We start from the raw sequence: 22585 nt of genomic DNA, 5'->3' as shown, positions 1-22585 counted from the left end.
GTTGGACTGATCCCGGAGACTCAGTTTTGGCAGAAGAGCGCAGCGCACTGAGGAGCGCGCATCTGAGCAGTCTGTGGCCATCACCAGCTCCACACACACACACACACACACACACACACACACACACACACACACACACACACACACACACACACACACACACACACACACACACACACACACACACACACACACACACACACACACACACTGGTCTGCAACATCTGCCACGTCGTCTCTGATGGAGATGCTTGTCGGTGTGGAGTAACGCGTCTCCTCCCATGGACCGGCTCGGTGTTTCGGGGCTGTGCGGTTTTATTCTGGACGTTTTTAACAGGGAGACTTTAAGAAACAGTGTGATTTGTACTGTACTACAATGTCCCAGACCATCTGCGTGGAGAACTTGGAGGCATGCTGCACATTAAGGGCTCTGGACGGGCGAGCCAGCTGAAACACATGGACACAAGCTCATCTGCACACTGGGTAAGTCTGGGAACTCTGATTTATTTATCCTCATCATGCTTTAATAACACCTCATATGGGTCAGAATTGTAAAATGTAAAAAAAGAAAACACTTCACTTATCAGATGTTGATCACACATGTCTTTTATTACAAAAGCAGTCTGTTTTAGTGCATGTGACAAACTTCTTCCATGTTTTTGTAATATCCGAATGGTTTCCCTCATGTGGGTTGTGAAGGGTCTGCAGAGGCGTATTGTTCTTAAATATTGCTTCCATAATGTCCTTGTGGTACTTTTTTATTTATTAATTACTATAATAATTATATGATGTTCTTGAAGGGACTCCTCCTAGTATATTATTACACTTTTCCTATTCATTTAAATGGATCTCTCCTCACATAATAAATGAGCTCCTGTCATCACATGTATACGTTTGACTCCCAACACTGCTCTTCTTTAAATTTGATCATATTTGTAAAGGGAGAAGTCTCTGCGCTGCGTCCTACCATCAAACAAAACGTACCTTTACAGAGCATTGTCCATGGATAACTGGATTTACCTGTCAGCAGTTAAGTTAAAGGAGTTTTAAATGAAGTAGATGAGAGGCTTTGAAATAGTGTTTCTTAGATAAATCTCCCTCTCTCTCTTTCGTGTATGGATTGTCCATATATTGTCCTCTGGTGCCGGGATCATTAACCTGTTGATATGTGGAGACGAATGCTCTCCTTCGCAGTAAATCGGGGCCAAAGCTCTGCACCGGTGGGCCCTCGAAACAAAAGAGGACAAACTAATGAGAACAGGTTACGTAGAAGGTGGCAGTCTGTTCTGTATCACTGTGTTTTTGTTGATGTCATTCTTTTCGCTCAGTGACCAAAACACTTCAGCGGCTCATTTCTCTCATCAGCCCTCCTGCTCTCTGTAGCTGAAGGTGAGCTGATGTGGAACCTTCACGATAACTCAAGATAGAAAGACTCCGCTGCACTTCATGTTTTCGCAAAGGCACATAATGTAAAATAGAGGAAAGAGGAGAGAGTGTGCAGATTCTTCATGTTGTTTTTTTGTTGTATTTGCTGTGATCTCTATACTCTCTGCCTTAATAACTGTGCTTCCACACAAACATCACATTCTCTCCGCGTTCAGGCTCACCATCAAATAGATCTTTTTCCCTTCCAGTAATTTATTCAGCCCATTATCTCCTCCTCCCTGTCTCTCACTTTGTTAAATCCAGCTCCTTCAATCAGCTGACTGTCAGGCTCCAAATGCAGGTTTTTATTTTTTCAATTAGAGATTGTCACGGTACTTCTGGAAGTTCTGAACAGCAGTATGCAAAGTGGGAGAGGCTGGGCAGTTATGGTCTGAAGTCTCCAGCAGTTGTGGAGGCAGATATGGCATGTTGGACGGGCCGACGGAAAAGTGAGAGGGACAACTTTACCCAGAAAAACTGGGAAAGGCAGCTAGTGGTTCCTCAGCACCATAGGAACCAATTACATTTAAGGAACTCCACACAACTCAGAGGACAGCTCATTTTAAATCAGAAGACAAATTCAACAAAAACAAGTTTAAAAATGACCGATTGTTTTGCCTAGTTTTGAAGATATCAGCTGTAGAGATGTCTGCATTCTGTCTGTAGTTTTATGTAGGAACTATTTTCTTTCAACCATAGTTCCTATGTGAAACTGTAACTGGGTCAGGATTTCTGGAAAAAGATGTATTTTTCTCAGCGCTTTGAGCACCACAAGCCGAGTGACATCTAGTTGTAATATATTTGAGAGAAGGCAAACATCTCTACGACCGATATCTTTACAACTAGGCAACTCACATCAAAACAAGCTACATTGATAAATAGCACGACGAAAATTATGTATTTTTGATTTTATGGAAAACTGTGCCTTTATGAGTTAAAGGCCATTTTTTAAGCTTTTAATGCTTTTTCATTAAGTAAATATATGGACTTTGTGGTATAAAAAGGCTTGTCTGCTTGGATCAACCCTTTTAGCCCTTTCATGATTCATGATGTTTTGCCATTTCTTATGATGAACAAAGTGAGCTGAATCTATAATAAAGCATCTCATTCATGACACAAACCCCAGCTGGTCAACAAAGCCATCACATCCTGTGACTCAGAATCTAAAAGGTGCACTTCATCTCTGCCCCTCAGACTCTTACGCATGTGATTATGTTGTGAGAAGTACTCTCTCCATGATTATTGCAGTTCGAGAGAGACGTTTTGCATCATTCTAGATTGTGAAATTGCTTTCTCTCGGCTGATTGCTGCGCTGCTCCTTCTAGCAAGGAACTTAATTGACCTCATGCTTTTGAGCAAAGAGAAAAAGACGCTCTGAGGGCGACCAATCAGTCTGATTTAGGAGCAGGTCAGGTTATAGTTTAGTGTCGTTCAAGAATCTGTGTGTCCCACAATCAGACTTCTGCTTCAGGCCTTTTTTACAAGGATGAAGACTGAGCGGATGTGGGAAGGCAAATGTGTCAGTGATGCATGAGTTGCAGATTTATGCAAAGAGACATTTAAATGATATTCGCATGAGCAGCTGGTGGTGAAAGAACAAAGCAGAGTTCAAAAGTACCCCACCTTTTTACACATACTATTCCTGATTAAAGGAAAGAGATGAATCCACCTTGAAAGTATATCATATAATCATTGTGGAGGTAATGTTTTTTTTACTTTTTCCAATTTTTTTTATTGTCTGAAACACCAGCACAGAGGCATCCAGGGTCATAGGTTTCTGGAAAAAAATCATTTGTGTAGAGGCTGAAAGTAAACAGAACCTAATATGTTTCACTCAACCCGCCTAATGAGGATGAGAAGGATGTAAAGTACTTGAAATGGAAGCAACATTTCACTCAATTCCCAAGTAAAGTGTTGCATTAGTGGCCTGGTTGATTAAATAAAATAAAACATTGATTTTCACTGATTTGCTGACATTATATTAAAGACACATGCTGCTCTTAAGACTTACAAGATTAGAAAAGGGGTACAAAATGCCTTTTTCTTGAGAAATACTGGTCACTTCCACTGCTTGAAATCCATCAAATGAAATAGTCTGAGAAGGACAAATAACGCTGTGGTTGAACTTCTCACAGCTCATGTCCTCAGTAAAGTGATAACCAAAACAAAAACAACCTTTCCTAACCTTCAAGTAGAACATAGTATTATTTTTACACTTGTCGGTCTTTGTTCCTTCACAAACAGTCCAAGAATACATAACTGTTCTCCACCCCCCAAACTATTGTACATTTACACATTCCTCTAAATATTTGCTGTTGTTTTGCTAAGCTAAGTTAACCATCTACTGGCTGGAGTTTAGATCTTCATGTCTAACTCGCAATGAGAAAATGAAAAAACAACAAAGACTAAAAAAACTAAACTGAATAAACTTTGAAAAATGACCTTAATCTTGCATTTATAAATATTAAATTCCCATGATTCAATAAGCCTTGTCTGACATTTCGCCTCTCCGTGGAGCTCCTCCTATATAACTTTCTTTTCGTGCTCCTTGAAGCCACCCCTGGGTGCAGTGTCATGCTCAATAAACCGCTCCTGTCTGAAGCACTTTGCTGAGTCGCTGTAGAGGTGCAGCTCTCCGACCCCCCACCCCCTCGGAGAAAGCGGCCTGTTGCAGAAATGATTGGCCTCACAACACAGGAGCAAACTCAGAGGATAGCTAGAGGGGTCCCACTCCTAATTTGTTGTGATGATGTGCCCGTCCTCGGTGAATCATATCCACCGCCTCGGGCCCAGTAAAGTCATCCTTAGTGAGTAAAGGATCGCTGGCCTGTTGCTCATACTGCAGCCTGTGTTCAGATCCCTTTATTGAATATAAAGCCTCTTAAGACACCATGGCTTCTGAAATGTGGTATTGCATCTAAATAAAACGTTTTTTCAGAAGATTTTAAAAGAGTCAATACACAGAGAAATGGTACAGTTTGATCAGAATGAGACTGGTCTGATTCGGCAAAATCACCGTCTTGATGGAGTCAAAAGCGTGTAAAAGTGGCCTTTTTTGCTTGATCATCAGCTTTTTTGATTGAAATTTTTTCTGCGTACAATACTACGACTTTTTATGAATATTTAACGGCATACTAAACTATGACTTTTTAATGGAATTCTATAGAGAGCATGCATTAGTTAGTCCTAAAACCTGGGAATAAGTAAGCATTTCTGCACGTCAAATTCCCTCAAGTCAGTGGGGATACTTTCCTTTTAGTCCATATCTCTCTCATTGTGCTGTGTGAAAGTCTAAATTGTTTTGTTTATTAACCACAGTTTGTTACACAGAACTCTAAATTGTCTTATATTCAGAGCCTGGTGTTGCAGTAAATAGAAAAACAACATTATTAATTTCTCAGCATTCGCTTCCGTCTGCAACTTGACACCAAATTACTTCTGTTTGATCTTTCATTGCGATCAGAGTCCAGAGAAGAGTGTTTTGACTTGTTGGGTTGTCTGCAACATTATTTCTGTGTTCTGGTTACAGTCCAACAAGAAAGGTAGTGGAAAGCAATGATGTTAGCAGTCTTTTGATTACTTTCATAGAGTTTACTAATATATTTTTCCTGTGGGAAGCCTACATGTTCTGAATGTGTTGGACTGGGTTTCCTCTCATATCCTGAAGATATGATTCTATGCTCAAAGTAGTTTGTACGTGTTGTAGGACAACATCTTGAGTGTTTACAGGTCTGATTACACCCTTCAAAGTGGCACAGCAAAATGAAGGAGAGGCCTAAAAAGAGAGGCAAAAACACAAAAAGCACACAAATGTGGACAATGATTCACACTTTTGGACCGTCCCAGTTTTGACGTCAGAAAGGTGTTGTGGGTAAGGGGTTTCAGAGATTGTTCACCGTCCAACAAGTATTTTGTTTGAGGTATACTGACGCCCTTAGACCATTCATAGACAGACTTGTCTTGAAGGTTTGCTTGAGATAAAGAGATAGATATACCGAAAAGATAGAGTTAAGCCCTGCTATCCCAAGAAAGAGTGTAAAGACACTAATTGTCGACTCGTCTTTTGTGTCCTACAGAGACATGCTGTGTTGCTGAATGGGTGACAAGCTCCCAGTCACCTCACGTACCCTGTGAAGCCCCCGTCCCATCTCATTGTGCAGGACAGGGTCCCCCGGCAAAGTGACAGTGATGTACCAGGAGGTGGCCTTCCTGGCTGGTAGCACTGAGCACCAGTTCACCCCCTTCCACTTCAAGCAGGTGGAGAACCCGCACAAGGTCAAAACCAACAAGGGTTTGTTCTACAAGCGAGCCCAGCTCCTGCTCCAGCCTCAGTCACGCCAACAGGATGGAGACGAGATCGGCCTCTCGGACGGGTCGGCCATCATCAACGTTGGAGGGATCAAGTACCGCATCCCCTGGTCCACGCTGGAGGAGTTCCCCCTGACCAGACTGGGCAAGCTACGCAGCTGCAGCAACGAGGACGAGATCATGGACCTGTGCGACGACTACGACGGCAGCCGCAACGAGTACTTCTTCGACCGAAGCCCGTCGGCCTTCCGCACCATCGTCTCCTTCTTAGCGGCGGGGAAGCTGCGGCTGCTCAGGGAGATGTGCGCTCTGTCCTTCCAGGAGGAGCTGCTGTACTGGGGGGTGGAGGAGATCAACCTGGACTGGTGCTGCCTCAGGAAGCTTCGGCTCAGGCAGGAGGAGTACAAGGAGCTGCAGAGGTTGGAGGAGGAGGAGGCCGAGCTCACCTCGCCGCAGTCCTGCGAGGACAGCCAGCAGCCTCCCGGAGCAGGGCCCCCGGAAGAGGCCCACTCGGGGGGCTGCATGCGGAGACTGAGGGACATGGTGGAGAACCCCCAATCGGGCCTACCGGGGAAGATCTTCGCCTGTCTGTCGGTGATATTTGTAGCCATCACCACGGTGACGCTGTGTGTCAGCACCATGCCGGACCTCAGAGAGGAGGAGGAGAGGGTGAGTTCACTCTCAGTCTCTTCAATAATTAACTTCTGTAATTACTTTTTCCGTTGCCCTTCTTACTCATAAACTCATTTTTAAATTACCCCAAAAAGTCCAAACTCATATCTTGCTCCCCATATTTCGTTTCTGTCCTGACAATTATTGGATTTGGAATAATTTCACTTGGCAAAAGGTGCAGCACTCAGCATCCAAATCATTTAGCTACCATTTAAAAGTGAGGCAATTTTGAATTTTGAAGTAAAGACTGGATCTTAACTATAAACTTAAAGACCTCGCACTGAGGATTCCTTTTTGTTCTCACAGCCTTAGGGATGTGAGTGCTTCACAGTTGCTACAGTAGAATTGAGATTATGGGGATGCTGCAGCCCACATACAGAGTCTTCCTGGGCTTTCTTTTTTTTGTAAATCATTGTGACAGAGACAGAGGCGAAGGCTCAGGGACACAGAGGCTTTCTCTCTAATACCAGATTTTTGCGTTGCTCCCCTCACTGTTCCTGCAGCATAAATGCCTTCATAGCAACACAAGATCCAAGTTCTCCCAAATGCATGCTGTAATTGACATTGTATACAAAACATGAAGAGGAAAACGGCTAAATATATATATATATGCACATATTTATAAATTAATAGTCTTTACTGGTTTGGGTTTTCAGTTCTGTGTTTGCAAAATCCCACAGATATTCTGCCCGTTTAGTAGATTTTCCTCGACCTGCTTCCAAAAATGAATATGAAATAAGATGAAATGAATGTGAAATAGGCTCATTATTGTTATATAACATGATGATTATGCAAATGATAGCACTGCAGTCTTAATCCATACAGTTAAAGGCTTGTTTACCCAAACCATATCTAGACCAGCTGACCAGGAAACAAATTGGGAGCTGTGAATGGAAATTAATTGATTTGTTGTGTTCACTTTGAAGCTTCATAGATGCAGATGCATTTTAACTGTTATGTAGACGTTCCATGGAATTTAAGAAAGCATCATTGATGTTACAGTCCAAAGATTCTGCAGACATTTTATCATGAACAAGAAAAGAAAGCAGATAACTCCTTACTAGTTGTACTTCAGTATGTGTTCAGTTCTCATGGTCAGATACTAAATAGAACCTAATTGTGGTTTTGGAGGAGTTTTTTGCAAGAACTATTTCTTGGCAAACAACAGCTGTAACTGTTTAGAGACAGTCAACAACTGTCAATGGAGAGTAGCCACAGATGTGCGCTAATTTGCATACACATCGTTAGGCAGCGATTTACATATCTTTAAAAGATTAACCTTAAAAAAATAAACTTCAAGTTAAGTGAATCTAACTCAACTGACTCTTAGCATTTTGTAATTTGCTGTTGTTGATATTCAAGCTGCTATCATCCAGTATTTATCTTGATATTCCAGTATCAATCTCATGATTTTTTTAATCAGGCTAAAGAATACTTGAATAACAAAAAAATAAGTAATAGTAAATAAGATATATAATCAGTTGAAACCTAAAACAGGGTCAAATTCCATAATTTAGAAAAAAAAAAAGGAGAAAGAGTTCCACAGGCAAACAATGGGGATTAACGATAATGTGCACATTTACGTTTCTGGTTGTCCTCTTCAAGAGAGCTCATATCGGCTGTGAAAGTGTCTACATTTGTTGCTAGGTTCTTTTTTTGAAGAAAAGTCACAAAAAAGTGTTTTGAACGTCAGAGACACGATAGCTTCCACGTGTTTTAATCCTTTTGCTTACAGGCAAAAAATGTCCTGACTCCAGCTCTGTATTTAACACACAGACACGAGAACTAAGTGTCATTTCAAAGATGTTGAGGTTTTCCTTTTGCTTTGGTTCACCCCAAAGAATCTGAATCTGATTAAAGCAAGCACTGTATTTATACAACAAAAAAAGAACATGGCCAATAATATGTGAAAGCTGGAGCCGATTAGGTTGAAATGTCTAAATAAAACGATGATCGTCGTTACTTAAAGTCTCTAATTAGGTCTGAAAGTGGGAGTGGAGCAAATCCACTTGTTGCTGCATTTAGCTTTCATCTTGATGGAAGAGAAATATTGCCGCCTCAGGCTTTTGTACCCACTTACTGCATGTGCTGTCACAGCCTGTGACAAGTGGAGCAGCAAAAAGCATATTAAAGCCGATGATGTCTCCCTCCTGAGCCTTTTAATGTCCGCCTTTGCCTCTGAGACTTCAGAAAGCCTTTGAGATCTGGCTCCGGAGCGCCTTTGTATCGCACTAATTTACCTCCTGAATGACATCAGCAGACCAGTGTATGATTAAAGAAGAGCCCCGCAGCTTCTCCCTCTGTCAAACATATATCTTCATCAGCAGGCTGGTAGGGAGGGTGTTAGCACGAAGTGTGTAAGCTTCAAAAGAAAAATCAATCAGGAAAACAAAGCGGGTGAAAGCTTTCATTCTACGTCCAATTAGGTGTCATCTGTCATTACACGCATGTATGTACGCAGCTTTTATTATTTGAATCAGAAAAGCAACAGTTGTGATTATGTGTGTCACACTCTGGAAAGCTGAAAAGGTGTCATTGTGTCACCAATTAACCACCCAGAGGTGCCGGAAAAAAAGTGAATCTCACTCCTCCTCCATGAGAACATTGTGTGGTGGTGGTTCATTAGAAGTGAGAACCCAAACTAAGTGGGCAGATCCCAACACGCAAGGGTTTATGGGTATAATGAGGTGGCTGTGTCATTCTTGGAAAACCTAGAATAACACAATGAAGGGAGGAAAACCACAATCTGCCACTTTTTTTGCATATTCTTAACCGCCATAAACACCAGAGACGGTAAATAAAAACAAAGTGCCACCCCAAAACGCCAAAATCTGTTAATATGAGGAGACATATAAATAAAACTTTGTTCTAACAGTGTTGTGAGAGTGCTTCTGGCAAGGTGATAATTGTTCCAAGAAAAAGACAAAACAAGACAAAACAAACCTTCTCACATTGGTTTGAGACGAAAAATAAAAGTGTGGTCGCACCCTGTGATTCCCCTGTGTTGTTCCCAGCAGTCATGTTTGTACCGAGGTGACAGAATTCAGGCTGTGGAGTGTCTCCTCTCCTTATAACCATGTTAGGAGACGAATGTGGCCTTGCTCTGAAAATGTATGTTAGTGCTCTGCGAGTAGGATTTACTTCCTGCATCGTCTTCATTCACACGAATGTCAGGCAAAGCATTTAAGTAGCTCAACACTTGCATTCAGCTCAAATTGGTGAATTGCTTCTGCTAATTACCACCTTCTCTTTCAGTGGAGTCCGCCCACTTGTCTTCCACCCATTACAGAGCTTCCCAATATCCATTAACATTTATAGCCAGCCATTTACATCTGCAAAGATCCTCCCTATAGTAATGAAACTAATGAAATGATCATTTCCTCAGATAACCCATATCTAGATTATAATATATTGTTTATTTGTAATATTGCCGAATGTTTTTGAGACCTCGGTTGTTGCTCCAGTGTTCGGCAGTATAAAGGGAGCAGCACTTCATACATTCACTGCCTGCTAAACCTAATTAAACCTACTAATACTAATACTTTCAATGAAACGCATTGTATTCATTTATTATTAATTTATTAAACCGGCAAAAACTGATTTCATTGGCAGTTTGGGGAATGGAAACAAGCTTTGGACTGAACATATATTATCAAGTTTTAAATTTTTTAGCAACATTAGCACTCACTTGCAGTACTTTTTCCAGGCCTCTTGGCAAATCTAATCCAATATACACTATAGTTTTAGCTGTGTTTTTGGTGTTCAACAACTCCTGAGAGAAAAATGTCTCTTTAGCTAATAAATATACCACTATGTTCACCAGCTAGTTGTCAACTTTGTCTGTCGCCCGTTGCTAAGCAGGTAGTGTGCAGTCGGTTTTAAGAGACAACGTAAATAACAAGACTGAATTTAAAAAGAGAGTACGTAGTCCAAGCGACGTCAACCAACTGGTTTGTGGACTGCCGTCGAGCCTCGACTTAGGCCACTGCCATCTTGTCTTTGTGCAGCCACATGTGACATGAGAGGGTGGAGCTAACAGCGACTTAACGCTGAATAAGGCATTTTTAGCTGACCAAAATGATCTTCTATGAACTGAAAACAAAATGTGAAAGGGTTAAAGTTCTAATATGAAAAAACGGACAATTCAAAGACCAGACAATGCTTTAGTAGCGACTGTTTACTGAGGTACTAAATCAAGAGAGATGTAGGGTCATTTTCTTGAAGACTTCCATACAATCTGACCTAGTTTTGCTATCAAAGAAGTCATCAGAGAGAATGAGAAGATGAAAACATTTCTGCGTTGGCTTCACTTTTCAGTTCTGGAGGTTGCTGCCAGACGAAAAAAGTTATGGGCCTGAAAACCAAAACACTGAGCTGAAAGATGCTAAAACGCAAAACAACAGCAAACAACTGCCCCTTCCACATACACATATTCATGTAAGACACTCAAAGCATTTAAACATTTTTATCTGCCAGTAAATTAAGTCATGTTACGAAGCTCTCGGTTGTTTATCAAGCCTAAATGAAATTGCACTATGAAGCAAGAGGGCAATGCAACATAAACCCAGGAAGCGTCCATCTCTATGCACTTGGTCACTTGAGCCGTAGGAGGCAGTTCGGGCAGAAAAAAGTTTTTAAGGATCCTCCTGCGCTGAAAAGCACTTAGCCAGGCTTTCTAATCTAATGTGGCTTTTAGAGAAGCATTTGGTGGCTAAGAGGCCTTTCTCTACCTCTCTCTGTCTCTCACACACACAATAAAAAAAGAAGATGCTATATTGCATTACGCATTTCATGTCCACTCTTTGCACTCTCTGGATGAATAGGGGATAAACATCTCAAGTGTTTTGTCGATTCCTTCCCTTCAGAATTGCTTACTCTGTTCTCAGAAGGATCTTTGAAAACTGTGTTCCCATTTGTCTCCTGCGAAAGCCCTGGCTGTGGATTTAACCTCTCAGTGACTCTGCTCATGCCTCAGAGCCTTATACACTCCATTATGATGTAAATCCCAGCCACTTTAAAAGCACACCCTCACCACAGCCATATATCACAACGGGGTTACGGGGAGGCAGAGCTAGCTCACAGGGTGTGGACGGGTGGATGAGCAATATGTCCCAATGCTGTAGAAAAATAGAAAGTATTTTGTCGTAGTCAATGCTTAAAAAAGGAGGTGAACGTCACTCATCCCTCCTGACTGTGAGCTAGACGTAAACGCTGATCGTGCTCAGAGAAGTGTGCGATCCATCATGGTGGTGATGATTTGTGTTTCTCATTCAGTGTTTGGTGAATAATTCCTGGTGACTCGAGAAGGGATATTTATTCCAAGTATAAACTGTAAATCCCCATGGGAACATTGCCGTGTTTCATGCTTTAGGACTTTAGCAAACCTTCTCTACGGTCTGTTTCAAAATGTGAAAGGTGATGTACAGAGATAGGATGAGTACCAACACATTTGTATGGAAATTGTATTAATTAGGAAATGGTTCTTTAAGCTGTTAATATTAGTAAAATAAGTTGCAGAAGCAAATGAGAAGGCAATGCCAATTAAAATAGGCTTCAGTCAAAGCTGTCCAACTGAACAGTACATCAAATTGTCAATTTAAGTTCATAATATGACACTTGTTCTGTAACAATATAAAACGATGATATCCAGCAAAACCTATATGATGATACTTTACTGAGCAAGACTAGTAAATTAGCATGACAAAAACCTGGCAAACAAAAAGCTGCAATCAACAGCTGAAAAATAGCTTCTTGGCTCACAGAAAATTTACAGAAATGTTATATTAATGTGCACTGTCACTACCAAATAAACCAAAAAAAAAAAATGAAATGTACATTAAGCTTTACAAATATTTTTCTTAATTAACATTGAATCAAAAGACTCATTTAAGCTATATAGAAAATAAAATTCGACCACAAATGTACTGTATTGATGAGTCCAATGGCTCTCAACCAATCCTAACACCGTCATTTCTGGCACGCAAGCTCAGACAAGCCAAGTGAACACTCTATTTGGCCAGCACAAAACACCAGAGACAGTTATATGATGCACTTTTCCGCTGGTTACTCTTTTCGTTCTCTCAAAACCACCTAACGTATTCTACTGACTCCATCTGTAACATGACCCTCCAGCCCTGCAGACTGAAGCAGCCCTTTGAAGTTTGTGTATGACCAGATTTAAGATTTTGAATGTCTAAAATTTGGATTCACCAAAAGTTAATTAACTTAGTAACAGGATTGTGTCAACGTATTTGTTCAGTGTGGATGCAATCAGCCTGTTAAAATAAGGCTGGAGACTAACTACTTCTTTGATGACATTACCCCACTACTGTGTTTAAATCTAAATCCCATTCTGACACAGCTTTAACAGCTGCTAGCGCTTAACTCAACCTTTTACCTCTACAGGCCGTTGATATCTCTAACGTTCCCTCACATGCCTTGACAGGTCGGTGCATTGCCTTTTGGTTCCAGGATTAATGGAGAATCTACAAAAAACTGAGAGTAAAAGAGGTTAAATAATGTAATGTATTTCTCCAACCCTTTGGTTACAACAGAAAAATGCTCCAGTTGAGCTCGCTCTAATTGCTCTTCCCTGCGGAGCTGCAAGTACACCAGCTGAACAGCCTCTCAGCACACGAGGAGGGAACATCATTGACTTTATTAGAAAACACTTTTCCCGTTCCCATAGAAGCATTTGCATTAGTAAACATTTACAGCTAGAGTAGTCTGACAAACATTGTCTCGTAATACCCAATATTTAAAATATATTTAAGTATTTCTTCCAGTGTAACCACAAAGGAAGCACTTTGCTGTTTGGCTGTGAAGAATATTGACTTATGATGCTCCGGGAATATGATGGAATAGTTGTGCCAAAATCTAATCAAAGTCCCAGGAGACACAGCATGTCATGTCAAATGCATATATATATATATATATATATATATACATGGCATTACTTTCAGCCCATTTGCCTAGCTCCTAAATGTTTTCTGTGCAATATTTAAAACATTAAAACCGGACTTCTTCTACTCATTCACTCCGTCTCTGTTGACTTCAGTCCATCAGTTATAGTACTGTGTATTGTAAATGTGTATTTAAGGGGGCCAGAGAGATTGAAATCACACATATGTCAAGCAACAGCCATGCTTATTTATAGTATTATAGATTAGGTTAGATCATAAGAAACTATAATGACCCCCATGGGGAATTTTGGTTGTCACAGCAGCAGAGAACAGGTTATAAATAACAGTGTATGGGCATACAGTGACAATACACCGTGTTCCTGATATTGGAGGCTAAAGTGGATGGTCGGCTATTCAGCTATACCATTATGAGACGTACGGACAGAACAATGCTTTAATGTACCCAGAAAGGCAAATACACAGTGCAGGTCTATTATCAGAGCAGGTATTTACTGCTAGTTAATGCATTAAAAGCTGTATAAATGATTGTTATTGGATTTTACAGAATGAAGAGCATGTATTCTGAAAGCTGCAAGAGATTGGGGATTGCAGGTTGAAAGGAACACAACATTTCTTTGAAGGAAAGAACAGAAAGCATCGGCCATTCAATTCTGCAGCCCCCCCCAAAGAGTCGACCATAATAAATACATATTGACAAGCAAAAAAGCTGCTTTGGACCAGATCAATGCTCCATGTGTGTGTGAGTTATAGCAGTGTTTTCAGGCGACAAAAAAATTTTTTTTTGATCAGACTCCACGGCGGTGGAGTGGATTAGACTTCTTCTTCTTGCCAAGGACAATGTTTTATTCGAGTCTTTAAAAAGTTCCAGAGAAAGTAATCATGCTTATGTAATTATTGAATCTGGGTTTGAGCAGAATGCTTTGCCTGCTAATCATAATTCTGCATCCTAATCACACAACACCTTGAATAGCACACACACACACACACACACACACACACACACACACACACACACACACACACACACACACACACACACACACACACACACACACACACACACACACACACAGACATACGGGAGGAAATTCACCAAACCACAGTGGGGGGGAAATGACAAATAAGATGATATTTTTTGGTCATTTTTGAGAAATGATTAGACACACAGCAGGTCGCTAAGCTATTAACTTAGCGGGAACATCAGTCTTATTTGTTATAATTTGTGTAAAATGACTTCTTTCTGCTCAGATTTCTCCCTGAGGCAGGTTTCCCTGAACCATCCTGCTCTCCTGATTTGCTGTTTTCCTCTTCCTGAGGAAGTAATCACAAACCCAGCATTCAATGTCACAGATTTTACACTGAATGAAAGTAATTTTAAGGTTGTGGGAGAAGAATTAAGACGAGGATAGAAAAATATACTTGACTGACAGTGTTTTGATGTGGAGTAGACAGGCATGAGGCTCTCTGCTGACGGCGAAATGCCGCATGTTACTTACTTTTAGTACTGATGGTTATTGAATACATCGTTAACTGTGTGGGGGAGGGGAGGGGGTAGAAGCCTATCCCAGCATGCACTTTGTGAGGCCGTCAGTCTTTTTCTGGGCTATAAATAGACAAATATATATTTAGTACTTTTCCAATTCCCCCCGAAACTGCAGAAATGATGGACATAAGTTCTTCCTGTGGAAATGAAACATTGTGAATGTAGTTGAGTTGAGCGACCAGGTGTTATTATACTTTGCAGTTACTTTTTAGCTGTGCACAATTATTGCCTTGCATATCCGATGATGTTATATTAAAATAAAGAAAGTCACACCCAATAGTAACCTATTACTGTCCCTGGTTTTCGACTAGTTTACCAATTTTGTCCTAAGTAAAATATCTCAACAAATATTGGATGGACTGCCAGACAGACATTGAAATGAAATTACAACATTTGTTTATCCCAAAATGTAGTTTCATCATCGGGTTAAGATTTCAGTTTGTCAGATAAAAAAACATTATCTGCAAAACGACATTCACAAACGCCTCAGCTGTACTTTGTGTTCAGTGCTAATTAACAAATGCCGACACTCTAAATTAAAATGGTGACAGAGGTAAACATTTTTGCTGAACATCTGTATTTCCACATTGTCATAGTTGGCAGTTATCCCAAAGCACTGCTTTGTCTCTCATCTACTGTGTGGTAGTCAGTCCTAAATGCTTTCCATTGAAAAGCTGAGGGAAGCCAGTTGGTTTTGTTCTCTACAATGAGTCCAATAAGTCCTTGCATTACAAAGTTGGACACAAAGTTGAACTATAATCAACTGGTGTTTCAAAACCATGTTTTTCAGTTTTACAACAGAGAAGGCTGCGACGATGAGCACCAACTGACTGGTTTGGCAAATGTGTTTCTGGATAAGTCGGAGGAATGGTCTCCCATGCACTAGATAAGACATTGCCAGAAGGGAATAGAGTGGCTGTATACTTTCTCACAAAAAGTCTATAGATGTCTAAAACTGCAAGACACCTGACCCTTGTTGAAGTGCATAAATGTTAACAACCTAACCATTTAAGCTTAGTATTTTGGTTTTGAACTGCTGCACTTTTGCAATAATGCTAGTGTCCGGCTGTCTTGTATTCTGAAGTTTTAGCATGAGCTTCTAATCTACACATGGATGAGTTAGGTGTCTTCTCGTAAAGCACGTAGGAAGCAGAAATGAGGCAAGGCGTCTGTTTCTATTTGCATATATATGCAGCACCAACTGTTGGTAATAGAGCCCTTTTGAACCTGTATGTTTCTGGTTTCAAGCTGTTTCAATATTTATGACTGCACACAACGTCTTACAGCTTTTTGTTTTTGCTTAAAAACACGTTTTCTTTGCTATCAGTGCAGAAAGGTGAAACCTAGACTAGTGTTTATATCCATACAATCATAAATCTGCCATCTCTTCTCGTGGGTAACGGAAAATAGCACTTGCTTGACCTTAAAAGCTTGAGGATTCACACACAATCTAGTTCTGAAATAAGATTCCTTCTTTTTGAAGAAGCTTGTTAAGATGGTTTCTGGAAGAGAGCGGGAAGCGTTGAAACTCAATCAAACACACACACACACACACACACACACACACACACACACACACACACACACACACACACACACACACACACACACACACACACACACACACACACACACACACACACACACGCACTCAGTACACACAGAAGAGCCCAGCAAGGTGAATAAATAAATCCATTAAAAGCATGGGTGTGTCGAGTACAGACCCAGCTCGGCACTTGAAGTCTGCTTGTTTGTGAATCACACCCACTCCAACTTATCTGCGTGGATCAGAGGTGGGCTGTCGCCTCCCTCTTTGTTTGGTTTACATGCTTGTCTTCAGCTGTGACAGGGTCAGAGTCCCCCTGATCGCTCAGACGGATAATGGTGTGCTTTTAATTTGATCCTCCGTGCTTCTGCCTACATCAGAGGCTTCTCAGCGTGGAGAACGGGGTGGGCAGGAGGGAGTGGAAAATGCACTCAGCCAGAAAGCCTCTGACAGATAACAATACAAATATGCTGGTCATATACAAGGGAAGGGACAGTATCAGTTTAAAAAACAAAACAAACAGACAGACTCCCTCGTGGATTGAGAAGAGCAAAATGACAGAGGAAGTGTGAAACATACTGGTTAGCATGTGAAAAAGAATGAGCTCCATGAGGATTTGGACAGCAGCACATTTACTCGTCTTGGCTTCAGTCTCTTATTATATTGGATGTGGAATGACAGCATGTGGTTAGAGGGCGGATTCCAGCTCAAATTTCAATTTCTCTGCTGTATCTCCAGAGCTCAGACATTGCCATGTCCTGCAGCGCTTAAATGTCACCGCGAATACAAAAATTGGCATTAAGGAAAACACTTTGCATGAGGACGCAAAGTTGGATTGATGACCCAGTCGTTAAGCGGATAATGGGTTAGAGAGTGAAACAGAAAATATGCCACTGACGATATGAAAGGAGAGGAATATGATAATATTCAGCAAAGTACTGTTGTCTCTATAATCTATCCAAATGTTTTTGGCATACTGAAATGGGAGAATATAAAAATGTTTTTTTCTTTTACATTTTTGGTCCAATTCGGCTTAAAATCCACTCAAAAGTGGAGCTGACAGTCTCTGCTTTTAACCTCACAGTTATTTTATCATTTCATATTTCAAAATAAGAGTTTAAATGCTCGTTAAATGCTGTGTTGATGAGGAGAACTGACACCCTGTAGTTCATTTTAATGTTGGCTGTGGACTGCAGCCAATGGAGGCTTTCTGTTGTGACTCTGATAAACAGAAACATTCAAATTCTTTATGTCCTCATGCTCTACTTTTACTCCTCAGTGAGTCGGCTGTGTAACTAAACTCTAATGTCTTTAGTGTAGCTACACTTCATCTGAGCTGTAGGCGGATGTAAACAATCCATCATTACTACTGTGGTAGCCCACGCATTAACATTGTGATGTAAATTATTCTGATTTAGCTTTTTTTTTTACCAGCTTTTGCAGGAAATCATGTAGAATCTGTTACATAGTCATTGAAATGCAATTTAAATACAAAATTTGATCTGACAATACTTAAAGCTCTCTGTGGATTTACTTGGGCTAAATGCTCACATCAGCATGCTTATAAGTTTCCAATTGTGATTCTGGGATGTTCATGTTTAGCTTTAGCGTGTTAGCATCCAAACATTTGCTAAGCACTGAATACCAAGTGCAGCTGGGACTGGCATGAGTTATATTGGTATTTGGTCATAAACCGAAGTACTGGACAAAAAGAAGCTTTGACCAGATGACGGCTCTGTATGAAAACTAAGGGGATCAAGATTATCTGTTGTTATTACAATTGGTCCTCTGGGGTTCATCGATGTGCGTAGTAAAGTTAAAGGTCATGGTTGCGTTGGGGACCACCAAGGTCAGCTGGATTCATCCTCTGGGGAACATGCATGTTTGCACAAAATAGATGGTAATTCATCTCATTATTGTTGAGCTATTTTAGTCTGGACCAAGAGGTGGAACACGAACTGACATGACTAAAACTGTTCCCACAGCTAGAAGTAATAACAATAAACTTCACAGCTAAAGACTAGGGCTGATGTTTGGACGTAAAGCTAGACAATCCCATTGTGATGGCTGCCTGCAGTGTGCTGCTGGGTACTCGATGGAAATGTTTTCTCTTTCAAAATTGCACTGCAGATTTTGTGTTTTATCTGATTTACAATGCGATAAACCGTGGCTACAAGTTTGATGATTTATACTCATAAATTAGTAAGTAATGCTGATTGGCATTTTATTACACTTTCGGATCCTCATTGTCGAGGTTGGACAGAACCTGTTTCAAACTAGTATTTTAAGACTTAGCATTCAGTAAAGGCTCTGCCAGCGCAGTTCTAGAGAACATAACAGATAAATCGGTCGGCAGATCAATACCACTTTTGATCACAATTACTTCCTTCTCAAATCCATATAGCAGTTAATTGCTGCTGCTGCTGTGTAAAAAAACTCCGGCTGTGCCAATCAGTGATATACATATTCCTTAATGGGTTTAGCAAGTTTGAACTCTCTAGAGCAAAAACCATGCTGTATAATGCATGCGGCTCAATCAGCGAGGAGACTTCTTTTCTTTGAGGCCGGTCAGTTGGAATGACGTCTCCATGGCAGCAGAGCTGTTGACTGAGCAAATACTAAAGGAAACGTTTGCTGCTTATATGTTCACGCTTGCACACATTTCCACCTGGAGATAATCATTACAACCACAGTGTATGTTTGTATCCTCACTACAATACTCGCTAATGTCATCATATGTGTCTGGATAACCTCAAAGTTATGAATATCTGAGCCACGAAACACAACAGGGAACTGAATCTGAAAAGATTCAAAATGTTTTAGAGATATCTATTTATCAGTATTACATAACATTTCAAGTTTTTTTTCCTCTGTATTGCTCCACATATTCTCATATTGTAATAAATCAGAACATAATTGATACAACTGATACAAAAGCAAAGAATATTTCTTGTAATTAATAACTCTTAATTAAATGCAGAAAAATGAAAAGCACACTCTTTTTTTCAGGGTCCTCCAGGGATGATTTTGACTTAATAACCAAGTAATCTCTTATGATTATATTTTAAAATATTCATGAACCCTATTTCAGCAGTCTTGAAAAAATAGATTTTCATAAAAAGAGCGAATATTTCAGCTGTGGTAGCTTCTAGAAGCCACAATGACTAACTTCAGTGAGACAGTTAATTACCTTTCTTAGCATTGTCAGCACATCTACAGCTCTCACCTCTTGATCAGTCAGGTCTGATGTGTAAGTCAGTGGGGTTTACTAAATGAGATAATCAAAGCCTTTTGTTCTATACTTCATGAATCTTTCAGCGCCTTCTCTTTTGTGTTTTGTTCAGCATCACCTTTTGGTTGTGGGATCAAACACATCAACATTCTCTGTCAATAACAAACCCCTGAATCAAAGAGCAGCCTTTGAAAATAGATTCTTAACCACTGACTTTATGCACCTTATCTGAAGCACTATTTATCACACTGATGGGTTTCTTTGCTGTTTTGAAATGCAACAAAACCCTTAATTAACGTCAGTCTCTTTATGTGCTTTTTTTTTTCCTCCGTAGGGTGAGTGCTCCCAGAGGTGCTACAACATCTTCGTGCTGGAGACGGTGTGCGTTGCCTGGTTCTCCCTGGAGTTCATGCTGCGCTTCATTCAGACGCAGAGCAAGTGTATGTTCTTGCGAACGCCTCTAAACGTCATCGACGTGGTGGCCATCCTTCCCTACTACGTCACCCTCATCGTGGACTCTCTGTCGGTGGGAGGGAAATCTGCGGGCTCTGGGAACAACTACCTGGAGAAGGTGGGGTTAGTCCTCCGAGTCCTGCGAGCTCTACGGATCTTCTACGTGATGAGGCTTGCTCGCCATTCCTTGGGCTTGCAGACGCTTGGTCTGACCGTGAAGAGGTGTACGCGCGAGTTCGGCCTGTTGCTGCTTTTCCTTTGCGTTGCCATGGCACTTTTCTCCCCGCTGGTGTTCCTTGCTGAGAGCGAGTTGGGCGCCAAGCAGGAGTTCACAAGCATCCCCGGTAGCTACTGGTGGGCCGTCATCTCCATGACCACGGTCGGCTACGGCGACATGGTGCCCAGAAGCATCCCCGGCCAGGTGGTGGCGCTCAGCAGCATCCTGAGCGGCATCCTCCTCATGGCTTTCCCCGTCACCTCCATCTTTCACACATTCTCGCGCTCCTACTTGGAGCTGAAGGAGGAACAGATCCGGGCGCTGAGGCAGAAGCCGGACTCTCAGGACAGCACCAAGTCCCAGAACAGCGAGGACTCTCAGGAGACGGACAGCTACCACGGCATCACGGAGGCCGCGGCTTCATCCATACAGCGGAGGAAGTCCATGGCTGCACGCAGAGCTGCTGAGATTAAAGTGTCCATTAAAACTTAGCTGCTCTGTCAGTCTCTGTTCAAGTGACAGTCTGGGAGGCCGTCGCAGCCAGAAATGGGACTTCCAAGTTGACAAGCTGCAAAATTTTGGGCAGGGAGGGGATTTTCTTCTCCGGAGATTGAGGTCTCTGCTTTGATCGTGTGAAGCGCTGGTGCACCAGAGAGTTTCTGAGTTTCATAAGTTTTACAGAGGAGCTGCAGACGTCTTTTTTTTTTCTCACAAATTTGACTTAGAACTTAGTTCAAGAAAAGATTAAACAACCAGTCAAATGGGAAAATAGTGACAGACAGGATTCTCACTGACTGCGATTCAGACTTGAAATGAGTCGGGGTAAACAGACACCAGAACATCACAAGTTGTTTTTCAGCCCTCAGAAGTACAATTCATGTTCCTCATGTAGCTGCATTTGAGAGGATTGTCTGAAATAAAGGTATTTGCTGAGACATGTGAGACATGGAGTTTATTATTGATTTGCAATACCATCTCCATATCGCATTTTTGCCAAAACAAAAAAACTTAGCTTTGTTATATAAGGTACACACATGCACATGATGATTTCAGCACATTTATTTGCAACGAAGCAGAGCTAATTAATGAATTAGAATGAATTAAGGGCTATGCACACACTCGTGTCTGCATTAAATATCTGGTCCCCATGCTGGTGCTTTAAAAAGAAAAGTAAGCCGTTTCGGGAAATAGACTGGTTCACTTGTATCAAGGTTTCAGAGTTGCGGTTTAACTTATTGCCTTGTTAAAAATGATATTCGCACGCACATCTGTTTGTCAGGAGCAACTGCCGTGCCATGCAAATTGCCATGAAATCTCGTATTGCCACTCATACTTCCAAAGGGGTATCTCCTATTGATCGTGGTGACCTCTTGAACTTTTGTGTTGCACCTTCATCTGGTCAAATGATTTTGCTGGCTGCTTATAATTTAACATTGCAAAATAAATGCTTTTGTTGATTTTTATTGTCTTTTTGCCCAATTCTCTGCATAAATGTGGAAGGTTTGTATATGTTTCATCATTGTTATAACAACCCTCAGGTCAAATTACCGCACTTACTTTATAATTATTTGGATATAATCAGGGATAACTTAGTATCCTTGATATTAACAACACTAATTAGAGCTGCTGTGTCTTTTGGAGAGTTGGATGTTGGTGCCAGTCATCTTGCCACATTTTGAGCTAAAGTGAGAGAAGCATACTTAGAAATATGTGTAATCACAGTTGGATTTTCTTCAAAGAGCCTGACTGACTGGCAAATATACGTCCACCTACATGCAGTGAAAACAACAGACCCCAAATGCTTGAGACTAAAAATATCTCAGATAATTAATAATTTTAATAATAATTTTCACAGTCTTACATGATTTTCTAATATCATTTAAGACTTCATTTTTTTTAATTTTTTTTTACTTGAGTGCCTTGTTCTTTTGAAGTGACACATTAAAAAAACATTTCCCAAATTGATTTTCAGGTTGGAACCATCAGAGCAGTGTAAGTGCTACTTCTAGATATTTTTGATCTCAATACAGGTTGTAAGGACATATTTAATCTGATAACTCTGAATCGCAGTCTTTGGATGAACTGAATAGTAAACAGCATGGAAATATTACTCTTTTAAAACTATTATATCACAGTAGTAAGGTTTTAAGAAATAAAAATATTGTTTTGACGAAGAGGGGTGATGCAACGAGACATTGTTTGAACTGAAAGCCATTTTAAATGGATTTGTGCTTTTCGTTATGAATCCGTAGCCTGAAGAACAGCT

General features: G+C 40.8%; 1 protein-coding gene across 1 annotated transcript; it reads left to right on the top strand.

Annotated features, from left to right (window-relative positions):
* Window positions 1-436: 436 nt before the first annotated feature.
* kcng2 (potassium voltage-gated channel, subfamily G, member 2) lies at window positions 437-20811 on the top strand. The gene is made up of 3 exons (XM_054606523.1): window positions 437-483; window positions 5502-6402; window positions 19984-20811. The coding sequence occupies exons 2-3, from the start codon at window positions 5614-5616 to the stop codon at window positions 20809-20811; spliced, it is 1617 nt and encodes a 538-aa protein (XP_054462498.1). The 5' UTR covers window positions 437-483; window positions 5502-5613.
* Window positions 20812-22585: the final 1774 nt, after the last annotated feature.

Source organism: Anoplopoma fimbria, chromosome 10, assembly GCF_027596085.1.
Source record: "Anoplopoma fimbria isolate UVic2021 breed Golden Eagle Sablefish chromosome 10, Afim_UVic_2022, whole genome shotgun sequence".
Taxonomy (NCBI): domain Eukaryota; kingdom Metazoa; phylum Chordata; class Actinopteri; order Perciformes; family Anoplopomatidae; genus Anoplopoma; species Anoplopoma fimbria.
This window is presented reverse-complemented; position numbering and strand designations above follow the sequence as displayed.